At 45.8% G+C, this 14,850-nt stretch overlaps 1 protein-coding gene across 8 annotated transcripts in view; it reads left to right on the top strand.

Moving 5' to 3' along the window:
* Nucleotides 1-14,850, top strand: part of frmd4a (FERM domain containing 4A) — a 160,459-nt gene that overhangs the window by 101,634 nt on the left and 43,975 nt on the right. For 7 of the 8 annotated variants that reach the window (XM_061823979.1, XM_061823978.1, XM_061823980.1 and 4 more), the window contains 2 exons: nucleotides 7,931-7,996; nucleotides 14,613-14,707. In XM_061823979.1, the coding sequence (XP_061679963.1) occupies nucleotides 7,931-7,996; nucleotides 14,613-14,707 (161 nt within the window). Of the gene's footprint in view, nucleotides 1-2,083; nucleotides 2,434-7,930; nucleotides 7,997-14,612; nucleotides 14,708-14,850 lie in introns of those variants that run through there. The other variant, XM_061823981.1, reaches the window with a different exon arrangement.

The following is a 14,850-nucleotide window of genomic DNA, read 5'->3' as shown; positions in this document are numbered from 1 at the left end:
GGCTTTGCAAGTTGAGGCGAAACTGATAAAATTGCGCTTTCCTTCGCCGTTGTTAGTTTGTATGTTTTTATCGCGCATTTGAGTTATTTTTGCAAATGTCGTCGAAAGAGCAACTCCAAGCGCGCCACTTAAACCTCTTCCGTTAATATTTAATGCATTTGTTTTTCCATCCCGAGGCACTCCAGGATGAAGCCTGGTTTTAAAACAAGACCATTACGTTCAAAGTCAAACTTATTTGCTTCACACCCGCGTTCACAGCCACCGGCAAGTCAGTCTTCATAAAACCTAACGTGGATAATTTTCAAAAGCGCCGAGAAAAACCCACAAAATTGTCGGGAGAGGATGCCATTTGTTTTTTTTTTTTTAAACCCTGAACCGTAGAACTGAAACGCAGACACACAAACCAATAATCCATCGTGCCGCTCGACAATTATACTTTGCTGGAGTACGATAGAATTGTCTCGTGTATTTTGAAGGGACTCAGCGCTTTCGTTCACCTCATTATGTGATGTATTATGACGAAAAATGGCAATCTTCTACTCTTCAGATGTTTGTCATTGGAATATTTACACCAAATAAACTGTAAGTAATTTATCTATGAATAGTGGACAAAGAAAGTGCTGCGGCGGTGTCTACCTTTGCTATCAAAAACCGGAGCCGATTGTGTCGTGTTAACAAACGTTGCGGTTCTCGACAGCTGCCGGAACGCGGGCGCAACGCTTGCCTGAGCGTTGAAGGGCCCGAAAAATCACTTGAGGTGAGGCGAACCCGGCACAAGGAGCGGCGGACGGACGGGAAGCGGCGGGATGGAGGAAGGCCAAATGTGGGGATGCAAAAGCCATCCAGTTGGAAACCGCAATATTTTTCATTGCCTGGGCATGGAAATTAAAAAAACAGAAATGGTATCATGCAGGCGGCTCGGCGTCTCAGCTGGTAAAGCGTCGGCCTCGCAGTTCTGAGGACCCGGGTTCGATCCCGGCCCCGCCTGTGCGGAGTTTGCCTGTTCCCTCCCCGTGCCTGTGTGGCTGTTTGTATCGATGTGGCCTGCGATTGGCTGGCGACCAGTTCAGGGTGAACCCTGCCTCCTGCCTGTTGACATCTGGGATAGGCTCCAGTACTCCCCGTGACCCTCGTGAGGATAAGCGGCAAAGAAAATGGATGGATGAAATTGCCCCTAGGTGTGATTGTGAATGCGGGTGTTTGTCTCTATGTGCCCTGCGATTGGCTGACAACCAGTTCAGGGTGTACCCAACTTCCTGCCCGTTGACAGCGACTTTCGACATAAATGCGTTCGGAACATGCGCTTTTGGCATCACTTCCGAACATGCGACCCTCGTGAGGATAAGCGGCAAAAGAAAATGGATGGATGGGTGGATGGATGAATTTATTTTGACATGGCTCATGATGCTGAGGACTTTCGACATAAAAGCGTTCGGAACATGCGCTTTTGGCATCACTTCCGAACATGCGACCCTCGTGAGGATAAGCGGCAAAAGATGGATGGAGGGTATCATGCGTACTTACTGTTTTCTAAATTCTGCTATTACTTGCAGAGTCCTCTGTAGTCCTTTCCTAAACTCACAGTTGGTAGTTGGGTCCTCCTATTTTTCTATAAACTAAACTAAAGATTTTTTTATTTTTTTTTTTTTTGGGGGGGGGGGCGCTGATTCATGGGGACAATTGAACGAGGGTCAAATTCCCTGCTTGCTGTTATATGAATGAAGGCATTGAACGCATCACATGTTTTGACTGGAGATGTCAAGTGCGCGAGGCCCACGAGAATTTTCCAGAGTGGGGGCGAGGGCGGGGGTCCTCCCGGACACAAACACCTAACAATTCCTTCTCCCTTTTTGACACATTTTCCCACCAGCATGTCTTTATTGTTTTGATCCCCAGGAACGAAACAATTCATCGGAATCGAAGTTCACGATAGTTTTTTTTTTTAAGGCGGTCTGCTTATTGTCCCCCCCTCCCCCCTCTTCTGCTTGTCGCTTGGTACGGTCCGCCGCTTGCCGTTAACGCCGGTGGCGTTGAGAGGAGGAGGAAGAGGAGGAAGAGGAGGAAGAGGGGAGGAAGCTCTCATCCTTCGCAGCCTTCTGTAGGTGGAGAGATGGATGCGAGCAAGGGAGGAGGAAGTTGCCGGGGTTATTCCTCCGGCCCTGAGGTGGGAAGAGAGCCGAGTCAGTGAGCCGTTGGTCAGTGGTCAGTGGTCAGCGCCAAAATGGATGCGGACGTGCCGCCGCCTCCTCCTCCTCCTCCTCCTCTCTTCTCCTTCCTCCGGGCCGGCTGCTGTTTGACGGTTGTCGGGCTGCTGCGCGATTCTCTGCTTTCGGCGATTAATTTTTTTTTCGAAGTTACCACCCCCCTCCCTCGGAGTCGTCATTTTTTTTTTTTTTTTTTAATTGCGTGGGAGCGTCACGCGGCGCGTTGAAGGTAATAACATTTGAATTGAGTCTTCGCCCGCTCTGGCTTCGCATCACTGGCATAATAAACAAGTCAAAGTGACCACAAAAAAAAAAAAAAAATGCTGATAAATCACGCGCAAGGCGCAAAGCGTTGCGCCGCTTGACTGGAGGTGTTTGCTTGCACATCTGTCCTCTTCTTGTCTTCGATTTTGCTCCTTCCTTCCGTGCATGGCTCAAAAGTATCCCACGTTGCTTTTTTTCTTCATCCACTTGGCTTTATTTATAGACCTTTATTGTTTTTGGCTCGGAGAAAAAGAAGTTCAGCAGCAGTGTTTGTCCAATGCCACAAAGAAAAAGCCAAAATTGTTTGTCCTGGGTCTTAACATTAAAAAAAAAAAGACTCCAAGGTAGTGATTTCTTGCATTTTGCAATATTTCTATTCCAGTTCATTGTACTAGACTATTTCCCGTCACTAGTAAGACAGTTCAACGCACTAGTGTAACAATTTCGTCGACTTTATGACATTTATATGCACCCAGTGGGATAACTTTGGCATATTACTCGGACATTGATATGTTTGTAATGAGGCAAATGAATGAGGCTACTAGTGTGTGACATACGGCTATTAGTTTGGTCTAAAAAAGTCGACTAGTAAGGTTAAGCTGCATAGTCAAAGGCCAAAAGTGGCACTAGTTGTGGAGAAATGTTGGGAAAAAATGGAGGACTTGCTTTTACTAGTGTGCTGAGTACAAAGTACGGAGCCCCTCAAGGGAAATTGGAAAAAAAAAAAAAATAACTCGTTTCTCATTGTAAAGAGAAAGTTTCTCATTGTAATGAGAACCTTACTCATTGAGTAACTAGTCCAGTGCATGTTTGCATGTATAAAAGACCCTTATAGCTTATTCAGGAAGCTACCGCTAGCAGGTAAATGAGCTACGACTACCTGAACGCAGGAGTCTACCGCTAGCAGGTAAATAAGCGACGACCCATAGTTTTTCGACACTCTCATTGTAATGAGTAAGTTTCTCATGAGTTACAATGAATAACTTAATCATGAGTAACATTCTCATTGTAATGAATAACTTCCTCATTGTAATGAGTAACTTACTCATTAGAATGACGAAGTTACTCATTGTTATGAGTAACTTACTCATGAGTTACAATGAGTAACTTAATCATGTGTAACTTACTCATTGCAATGAATAACTCAGTCATTGTAATGAGTAACCTACTCATTACAATGAGTAGGTTACTCATTACAATGACAAAGTTACTCATTGTTATGAGCAACTTACTCATGAGTTACAATAAGTAACTTAATTGTGAGTAACTTACTCATTGTAATGAATAACTTACTCATTTAATGAGAAATTTACTCATTACAATGACAAAGCTACTCATTGTAATGAGTGACTTACTCATGAGTTACAATGAGTAACTTAATTGTGAGTAACTTACTCATTGTAATGAATAACTTACTCATTACAATGAGAACCTTACTCATTTCAATGACAAAGTTACTCATTGTAATGAGTAACTTTCTCATGAGTTACAATGAGTAACTTAACTGTGAGTAACTTACTCATTGTAATGAATAACTTACTCATTACAATGAGAAACCTACTCATTTCAATGACAAAGTTACTCATTGTAATGAGTAACTTACTCGTTACAATGAGAAACCAGTTAGTTGTTTTTTTTTTTTTTTTTTTCAATGTCCCTTGAGGGGCTCCGTAACAAAGCATGTACTAGTACATACGCATTAAGATGGTTGTGAAGGATTTGGACAAAACGTTCAAACGGGTTTCCATAGTATTGTGTGAAATGTTCACTCCCAAGAACACCCGAACGGCGACAGCACAACAGCGGCACACCGGGGTAGCTCCAATTAAGATGACTTGTGCGCAGTACAAACCCAGGAATAAATCTCAGATGAAAGCAGAAGGATTGCAAAATCAATGTGTTTGTGTGCACAGGTGCACCCCATCCAAAGCCTCAAGTGGGCAGGGTCGGCTGAAGCCTTCAAAGGGCGAGGCGGCCGCACAAGCTCAAAGAGTTCGCCTGGTGCACGACATGAGTGTATTTTTCCCTCAAAGCTCAAGACTCATACAATATGATTTTCCTGTGGTGTGGGTTGTGTTCAGAGTGTTTGCTTCACATTCGCACACGCCTACAACCGGGCGTAATGTGCGCATTTGCGCTCCCGTGTGATCAAAATCGGCAAAGTACTGATTTTCTCGAGAAGATTATCCCGAGTGAATATCCTGTGCCGTGGGGTGCGTTGACAGCGGCTTTTGCTCCCCCGATTTCCTCAGAAAACAGTCGAGTCGCCAATTGCAAACGTTGAACTTGTTCCTTCTTTCGAATTGCGAATCCTCGAGTGTGGTGACTTGGCTGTCTAATTTCACTTTTAAAAGGTGGGCAGGATCTCCACAGACCCAAATATTTCCATGCAAGTGGTTGTAAAGTTTCAGGTCTTGCTGTACTTTCTGGTTCAGCCACGCATGGAAGTTAGAGGCTAAGCTAGCAACCGATCGTGAGCTAGCTTCTGTTTTTCGACTTCAAAACTGGTGATTCTCGAAGTTTGGTACGTAGGATTCCTCCAGTGGGATGTCAAAAGAATCACTGCCCATGCACATTTTTAGTACAAATGCATTTGCTTTTGATTTTTGTTGCGTACGAAAAGCCCGCTGAGTAGATTGCTGACCTGCACCAAGGCTAAACTGCACATTTACGTTTGTTTACCATCTGTTTGTTAGTTTGCAGGCTACCGAGGAATGTTTATAAAGGAGAGATTATCCTGTGGTTTGGGTTTTAAAAGAGACTTTTCTTCCCTGCTCACGTCGGAAAAGACTCATAGTCAGGGATCATAAATGTTAAACCTGTTCAGTGTTTATGATGGTAAATCCTTTTGTCTGCGTTCAACACAAACTCGAGCTGAGCCACATTCTCCCTTGACCGTGACGTGTACGGAACGGTCGCCAATTGGGACTTAGAGCTCGTACTGTGGCCCTGACACGACAACATCGGTGTATCCATCTGCGTGGGACCTTTAAATGACTACTGTACTGTGACTGTTTGTTCTTCAAAGTGGTGAGGAAGTGACTCAAGTGAGCGTGCGGTGTTAAACGTCACACCCACATTTTCAGAGGGTGTTCATCATCCAGTGGCCCAGCTGTACGTGGCATTAAAATAGAGTCGCCCATTTGCAAGTGGGTGTTCACGTACTTAACATCATGAGATGTGTGGCAGCCACGATAGCCTTCGGAACGAAGGGACGTTAGGGGTCGCCACAGCGTGTCATCTCAGATGAAGGCTCAATATTTGTTTGCCGCAGTTTTTACGCCGGTGTGACGGTCTGAGCGCTCCCCCGTGCTGAAAAGTCTCCTTGTGATGCTTGCGCATGCGTTACTAACAGGGGAACTCTGGGTACGTAGCAGACGCTTACTGGGAAATCCACCGGTCTCATAGTTCCCCTTTTTCTACATATAGAGGGAGTTAATTTACGTTATAAACTAACCCTTATTCATTTATTTTACTAAATTCGTCAATTGGCAGAAAAATAGATTCACTCTCCCGAACCCTTTTCCCTAACCATAACAATTTCCTTGTGGTAGCCTTCATTTTTCCTTATCCCCATCACGACTTCCCTTTTACCGATCCGCAATCCTATCCCCTTCCCCAAACCCTTTCCCTAACCATAACCAATCGAAATGTCATTATTTATTTAATGTGTTAATTATGGAGGACGGTAGTAATCTGTTTAAATTCGGAAGGAGGTTGGAACACACAATTCGACCAACTGACTACTCTAAATTCCAAAAGCGTAGTTAATATATAAACAGTGAATTAGAGAACGTTTAAATTTGACCTGTACATCGAGGGGAACTGACTTTGGCGTCCTTTGTGACACGACTTGACGACATTTTGACCCGACTTATATTATAGTAAGCTGCGCCGGAAGAAGGCACATTCTTGGCGAAACGTCGCGCCAAGACCTTACCCGTGAGCAGATCGGTGTTGACTTACAATTGAATATATCTAAATTTGGCGGTTGCTAGCAAACAATTGGAAACTAAAGTGGAAGGAGGTAGGCGCGCATAATTGGATATTCTAAATTCTAATGTATAGGGAAGTGAACAACAAAGACAACTTGGTCAAAAATTCAACTTTATTCAAAGTAGCAAGGAACAAAATTAAGCTAAGTAAAGTGTATTGTATGTGGGACATCGGACACTTGGTCTCACGCTTTCAGAAGGAAGGACGCTGCAATTCTTCTCCCGGCTTCGACCGGGAAATGCTCAGTCTCTCTCGACTGAGCTAACCTTAAAACAAAAGATGATAAAAAGATGTACACATATTTCCGAGACAAACATGAATGCTCGGCGACAAGTTGTCGTACGGCACATGTTGAAGCATGAATGGGGATGTTTCAGATGTGCCGAAAGTTTACAAAATATCCGAAATAGATGAATCACACGAAGACTTTTCACAGACCGTCACACCGGATGCCCTTCCTGACGCAACCCCTCTTGAGGAGTTGAGGCCCCGGTGAGAAACAAACTCACAACCCCTGGTTTACCAAACCAATGCTCCAACCACTGAGATTTGGCGCCTCCTTCTCGAAAGACCAGCGAGTGAATAAAATGGCTCCCTCGATAGCCAGCGTGAAAGAAGCTAAAGGCTTCGTTTTGGCTCCTTTACGACCCGCTAAGGTAGAAAATTGCCTGCTCGACTTAGTCCGCCTTCCGTTCTGTGTGTATTCAATGACACCTTGGGAAAAAGGTGTAAAAAAATACCCCATTTTCCAGGCGATATAAAAGCGTCTGATCTTAGCCTGAGCTCCGTCGGCTTTTCAAACAAAGCCCGACACTGTTGCGATAAGCAGCAAACAGATTGGTTTGTTTGCCCAGTCGCACAAAAAGTATCTTCATACCGCTGCAGAATAGAGCACGGGTGCGAAAAGCAGCACAACGCTGCAAAAACTATGTAAGAGGGTAACAGCCACCTGAGAGTACCACCGAGTCGTCAGTTTATGAGTGAGCACAAAAGAAACCCTGGGAAAAATCAAAATAGTGTACAACAAATGGCTACCTCCTCGTGGCACAGAGCTATTCAACTCATTTCAACCATTTTGGACCTCCCCAGTCGAACTTGTGTGAATTTTGAAGTGTGCAGACATGTCCGGACAGCCTTCGTCTCGGTTTTGTCTACAATGTCGGATTGCTTAGCTCGTCGTGCGCTCGTGCTCGCCGTTGCACCTGCTTTTTGTGTGTGTTTATGGACTTGGCAGCTCTCGTCAGCGCGCGTTGCGTCAACAATTCAAACGTGTGTGTGTGTGGGGGGGGGGGGTTTGCTGGAAAGGTCCGTCGTCACGTGGCTGTATTGAGCCATTGTGCCGTTACAGCAGTGGACTAACCTTGTTATGACTGAGGAGGGTTCATCGACTGCAATTTGGTTATTGGATGCGTTTTCATGCGATTAAATGCCAAGAAATACTGACCAAAATGTCTTCTGTTTCGCAGATGACGGAGGGGAGGCGATGTCAGGTCCATCTCCTGGATGACAGGAAGCTGGAGCTCCTTGTGCAGGTGAGTTGCTCGTCCTCGAGCTCCTTTATTCCTCTCTTCATAGCGCCGGGTGAGGGAGGGGAAATGCTGGGGGGGGGGTTTAGTACGCGGTTGCTGCTGACTGGGCAAAATGTGTCAGCAGTAGGTGACTTTGCACTTTTCTCACGCTCACCTGACTGCACAGACATTAAAAACAGAACAGGCAATGCATCGATAAGGGCTAAACGATCATTCCAACCCTACAGAATAGCTCTGGGTGTGTTAGGGTACATGACAACAACCTTTGGGTTCCAGAGGATTTCATCAAAAAAGCCCCACTCCGCCCGAATCCCAGTTCTTTATCCTCGCAAGGCAAGTGATTAGCAACGAGCCCCCTCCTCAAGGGCTCAGCAGCCGTTTTCGGGTACCTCATTGCGTGGGAACCACCCCAGTAGGAGCACTTTTCAGGGCATACCTCAGCCAGCAAGGAGTCCAGTGTCACGGGTACCAGTTGGGTGGCGTGTCACACTGATGTGGTTCTCCGTCGATGTAACAATTTGGGCGCAACTATGACCAAGAGGTAAACCCCAAATGGCACCGTCAGGGGCATGGCCTTGCCACTACCCCGTGCGGTGCTTCCTACGGTGGGCAGGGCCAAACCACTGCTTTGGGCGGTACCACCTCTGACAGCTGCGTTACATTTGTGATACTAATTGGCCAAGCGTTTAAGTGGTGAGTGTGTCATCGGCATTTGCCAGTTCGTTGCGTATGCTTTACTGCATCCCGAGATACTCCACTACTGTGCGTAAGTTTGCAAATTTAGTGTAGAGCATTTGTTTGTCACGGCGAGCCTGTGCCTCCTTAGTTTGACGCCTGTGCCCCCTTAGTTTGACCACGTCTTGTCTATGTTTCCAAGTTATCCTAGTAGTCATCGGACCTTCCGCACGTTTTCAGACCTTGCCTGTTGCCTAGCGTTTTTGTGCTTCCACTTGTTTTGGACTGCCTATTCGTGTTCGACCTTCTTCTGCAATAAAATCACTCTTAATATCATGCCCTAGCCTCGGAGTCCTGCATTTGGGTCCGCCCCGTGCCGCTGGCTTATGATAGATACCAAGACAAGTGTGGACGGTCTTCAGCTGTTTTGACTCTGGTTTCCTCCGCACACTTTTCTTGGACGTCTTGATTACGGTTCTTGATTGTCTTCCACCAGTGGCATTCACCTGAGTTATCCCACGGATGTATCAGACAACTAGTGCAATTTCATTTTGAAGCCGCGTCCATTTTTGCTAACCTTTCTTTTAACGTCCCCTGGGTTGACTCCTGACCAAACTGCAGCAGAAAAAGAAAAAGGCAAAAGAAGATAATTGCACTGATGTGGCAAAGGAACAAGGGGAGACTCGAGCGATCGACGGAGAAAGTCAGGTGGTTTTGAGTCAGCGAAAGCAAATTGAGATAAGCCCTCAGGAGTAGACAAATGTGAGAAAGGGAGTGGAGAAAATTCCGTGTTCAAGCCGAGAAGAGGTCTGCTGACTCTCTGATTCGATTACGGTGCCGGAACTGATCCCCTCATCTACTATCCCTCTCAACATCTCTCGCTCTCTCTCTTGGCTTCCCGCTTCAGTTGAGCTTCTTTTCCAAGTGGCGGCCTCCTGTTGCGCTCCCCCAAACCGCACCGCCTCGCCCAACACAACTCAACCGCTACCTTATCACCTCCATCCATGCGTACGTGCATGGTGTATGCATTCTTTTTTGTCATCCCTTTTCTCTATGCAACCACCTTTTTAAGCATCACATCTATCCACACATGCCCATTTATGTAATCCTATCATCTATGCATAAATGCAGCCGAGTGCCAAGATGTCCCGCCGTTCGCCAATGCCCCAATTCCGAAAAACACCCAATCCGCCATCAAGTCATCTTTCCATCTAAACCAAATCCGGCTGCCCACACAAACAACCAACTAGGCAAGACCCGGCGTCAGACTTTGACAGTATGAGCAAAAATATTGTGGGACCACGTTAGCACGATATTGGAATTTATTCTCTAAAAGGATTGTTTCGATTTTTTTTTCAGGAATTTACTTTTTCTGTTGAACGCATATGTTGTTTTTAAACAACCTGTAGCCTATTTGGTACTTTAGTAAACACACACACATAAAACTCTTCAAAATAAAATCACAATGTTCAAACAACAGTAAAAGTAGTACTTATTTTGTGGAAAATTAGTAGCTACTTCCCTCTTCTTCTGCGTTTTTGCGACGCAATAGCAGAGCAATAATCGGCTGATGTTAGGCGTGCTTGTTAGCCGTGTTATCTGCCTCGGTAGCAAGTCTATATAATATTTATTTCACCAACTGTAGACACGCTAACTGTCACAGCTGAGAGCATTATATCAACTTATTAACGTTACCTTAAATTTGTCAGAGTGAAAGGCTCGTAAATGTGCTATCGCACTGCGAGTATTGCCTCAGCTATCGGCTCCCCTACGTACGAATGCTTTGGATATATTTCCTTTACCAAGCCACAATACCCCAGAAAATGGACTCCTTGCACCAACAATAGGATGGTCTACGTTGGAACTGGTGACCGGCGGGGGGTGTCTATCAACAACCTGTCCTCCCAGTCACCACCGACCTACCAATCCACCCACACAAGGCCATCAACCATCCTCTCCTTCTTGCACCATCAAAGGACAAGAAAATTTGTATTTGGGTTCTTTCACGTTGTCAAATTATATTTCGACGCAGGATTTTGCAAATTATTGTGCTGCGATATACCACCCGAGTGCATTTTGCTCCTTAGTTGTTATGTTGAAGGCGCTAGTGCCCTGAATTTCTAAGAAACCACTTAAGCAATGAGTGAGGTCTGACTTGCCTCTGATGCGTTCATCAAGAGACGGCCCGATTCCCGAAAGTGTGACAATTCAGACGGCTTGTGAGTCATTTATAAAAGCGGAGAAAATGATCATTTTCACTCTGTGAACGTTTTTCCCGAGGGTACGGCCATAACTCGGCACAAGTGGGATTTTGTTTTTCAAGTGTCGGAAAAGTAGTCCATTGTGGTGCTGGACTATTTTCTGTCTTCTTTATTATTTAACAGCGCTTTCCCGCAGAGCTTCAGCTCGCCTCTGGAATCTCGATCTCATTCGGGTTACCGATTTATAACGTTGGCCAGGTGTTTCGTCCCCGAGGGGCGGGTTGCTTTTTACCCCCCACCTTCTTTTACCGCCTTCCTCTTTACCTTTTGAGAGGGACTCCTCTTGCGGTTTGTTTATGGAGCAATGCCTCATTGGTCGACAGCTATGTGCCGGGAAGCCAGCGCACCTATTGGCAAGGTTGTAAAGCTCGAAGCCCGCCACCTGATATACCATCCTTGTAAAAAAGGATTTGCCGTTCAGATGGCCATCACTCCCCGAGGCTAAAATGGAATAGGCTAATGGGCAGCAAATGGACCGTGGAGGCCAAGTTTTGTAACAGTGGCGTGCGTCCGACAGCGGGGAACGGCTTCCTTTTGTGTCTTGCTTGCTTGCTCGTTTGCAGGGTTTTCCTTAAACGGTTTGACTGATTCGAGCGAAACGACGGCGAGACCGCATTAAATGTTGATGCACGTCCTGATCCAAAGTCAAATGGGGCTCTTTGACCTTGTCTTTATTTATTTATTCCTTGGAAAACGTTACACGGACCTCTTTCTTCGAGGCCCCCCCGTGTACCGGATTAGTCTTACAAAGTGCTGATGTTTTCTGTGAATCGCTTGACACAAACGTTCTAGTCAGATACGACAACCTGGGATGAAGCCAATTTTTAAATTTATGCCGTGTGAATGTTCCAAAGGTAGAGCCTGTTAAGCAGCTTGTGCTGCCTTTTGTGCATCTGTCACATCACCGCAACATTTGCACTTTCCTGTAAGTATCAACTGTTAATCATTACCTGTGCTACCAGAGAGCTATTTGTGTGATACCTCGTACTTGATCATTTGTCAGCCTCATCTCCCCGTGCACGTAAGTTTGATGTCTAATACCCCACAGATAAGACGACTTGCAGCGTGACTGGTAGAAAGATCTAAAGGCAATTATACAGTTCAGCGTATTGCTAACAACATTGAGTCAAGTGACTGAAGACAAACTCTCAGGATTGCGTCTGTTGCTCTCCTTTCCCTCACAAGGGTCCTTTATCATTTTGTCCTTGTTTGTTGCTCGCCGGTGATTTCTAGTGCGGTTTGCACGGATGCACAGTAATTGCTATTATCAGCCCGAATTGTTGACAGCTGGGTGGTAATAAGAGACCGCGGCATGCCTTTTAGAGGAGCCCAAAACACTCATTACCGCTAATACTAGAAAGAGAGCGCGGTTCCAGACCAGATCCGACGTTTCCTTGGATGGGTTATGCATCTCCTCCTCGCAAGGTGCTTGCACTGAAACTGCGAAGACTCTCCGTAACGTCCACAAACAACCCACGTGAAACTTAGCTTCTCACTAAAATGCAATTGTTGTCTCTCTCCTATGAACATTAATTCAAAACGCGGTTACTATTTTCCCACTTAGACAGCGCCGTACCCACATCCTGAGGCACCTTTTGGGGTTTACGGAATGAGCGCGTAAAAAGTAAAATTTTCAGCCAGTAGCTTAGCAGCTAGCTGTTTGAACCACTTAGCCCACCTCTTCAGCTTCCTGAAAAATGACGTGGAGTTTATGCCACACACTTCGGGTTTTGAGGACTGATCTCTATTCGAAATATTATTTCCAAGATCACTCAAGGAACACTGCAAATTACGCTAAGCTGGGTGAGTGATATCGTATCGTAATTGAGTACTCTAGTTAGCTAAAATAGATGTTAACGTTAGCATACTAGAGCCCACTCATTCTTTGGTCGAAACAACAAGACTTCAAAACCTCAGACTTTTTACTAACATCTGAAGGCAAAGCAGAATGACCCACAAGCACTTCCCCTTGGATGAGATATATATATATATATATATATATATATATATATTTTTTTTTTTTTTTTTTTGTGTCAGATGTCCCACCCCGCCCGTGATATAAACCCAGTCCCAGCATTCATAAATCTCGTGGTAGAATTACAAATTGTGTAATTATACAGGCTCTGGAATTCAGAGGTTCCACTTACGAGGGGTCCTCGTTTTACAGCAGTCATTCGATTCATGTTTCTTTTACTGTAATTCTAACTTTACAGCTGCATTGGCGTAGTGTAGTGATAGACTACGCCTCCTTTCTTACAAATTCAAGTTAAATCGTTACCGTAGGAAATGAAGTCCGTCCTAGACCGACGACACCCAATATTTCCCTCGTGATACAACAACAAAATAGGTTGAACTCGCTATTTATTTCCAGCTCTGGTTCTGCCTTTTGTGTCTCAAAACTGATAGATGCAACCCTCAAACACATTTATAACATTTATACTGTATTTGTCTGTCGTGCATGTCTGCTCTCCCGAGCCTTGTTGTGTTGCATCAAGAAAATGTCAAAAAAAAATTGCAGTAGGCGGTCATTCTTACATGTGATCTAGGTCAGCGGAGATGCGTGCGTGTGTTTGTGTATGCGCTGGGGATGACATCATCGCCGCCATTTCTTTAAATAGCTCCCAGTAGCATCTGTCACTGTGGTTGTAAGTGTGCTGTGAGTAGATAGCGGCAGGGCTCGAGGGAAGATTGTTAGGAAGATGCACCCCTTCGGCGCTGTAGCTAATAGCGCGTGAGGGCGTTTGAGCGGGCTGCTTGCAAATGGAGCATTCGCCCGCGTGTTTTACGGACGGCGGGGGCGAGGCACGCCCGTGGTTAACCTCATCAGGGCGGGACGTCCTCTTACTCAAGATGTCACGGCCCAGCAGGGTGAGGGAACCGGTCCCCATCCGTCCGGGATGCCGTTAGCGAGGCGATGAGTGAAGGGCGGGTGGCCGTCATCGCTTAGGCGGCGCTACGATACGTCACTCAAAACTGGACGCTAACGCCGCAGCTCGAACCACTCCAGCCGGCCATTGGGAAGCCGGCGCCGGCCGCAGCCCTCGAACTCCTCTGCACCACAGCGCTCTGGCCCAGAGGCATGACTCTGCAGTAGTAGAGGTGTGGGTCAGAGGCTGAGAAGGGAAGGGAAGGGAAGGGAAGGGAAGGAAAGGCACGGTCGGCGCACTGTCAGCAGCATCCAGCAGCTCCATCCTTTCCCACTCTTTTCCCGTCGTTAATCTCCCTTTTTCTCGCTCGTTTTTTTTGCACTTCAGCCCCGTTCTGTCGAAGAATGCTTCATCACTGCAGTGAATCAATACCCCGTGCGGTCGGAACCGCAGCGGTTTCTCTGTCGCGAAACTTCATAACTAGCAGCACTGATGACAATTTGCTGTTGCAATGTTATACGTCAAGGACATCACACGAAAAATAGACCGAATAGACGAAAACGCGATGAGCGCTGCGGATAGATTCCACAGAAGAAAAAAAATATATGTATGTATATAATATGTAAAAAGAAAATTGTTACTACAGTATGCAAGGGTTCACTGTAGCAGCATTAAAAGAATGAGTTATTTTGGTGATATCTGTCGCTTAACATTTGTGTGTATTTACATTTGCGGTGGTTACGACAGAGAATGAAGACACCCCGAAACGACTCTCATGTCACGAAATGATGACGTTGTCCGTGTCTTTTCCTGCAGCCCAAGTTGATGGCGAAAGACCTCCTGGACCTGGTGGCCTCTCACTTCAACCTCAAGGAGAAGGAGTACTTTGGCATTGCGTACACAGACGAAACGTGAGTCTTCGTCCAAAGCCTTTCACTTAGCAGTCAAGTGCGATGTTACTTTTTCGGACTCGATCGTGCCAATTTCTCCATCACACATCTCTACAGAATGAGAAGGACCTTGATGTTTGATGACAGCTTAGTACAAGCAGAGA

The sequence above is a fragment of the Syngnathoides biaculeatus genome, chromosome 6 (genome assembly GCF_019802595.1).
Source record: "Syngnathoides biaculeatus isolate LvHL_M chromosome 6, ASM1980259v1, whole genome shotgun sequence".
NCBI lineage: Eukaryota > Metazoa > Chordata > Actinopteri > Syngnathiformes > Syngnathidae > Syngnathoides > Syngnathoides biaculeatus.
The sequence above is the reverse complement of the archived record's forward strand: the minus strand, read 5'-3'. Positions and strand labels throughout refer to the sequence as shown.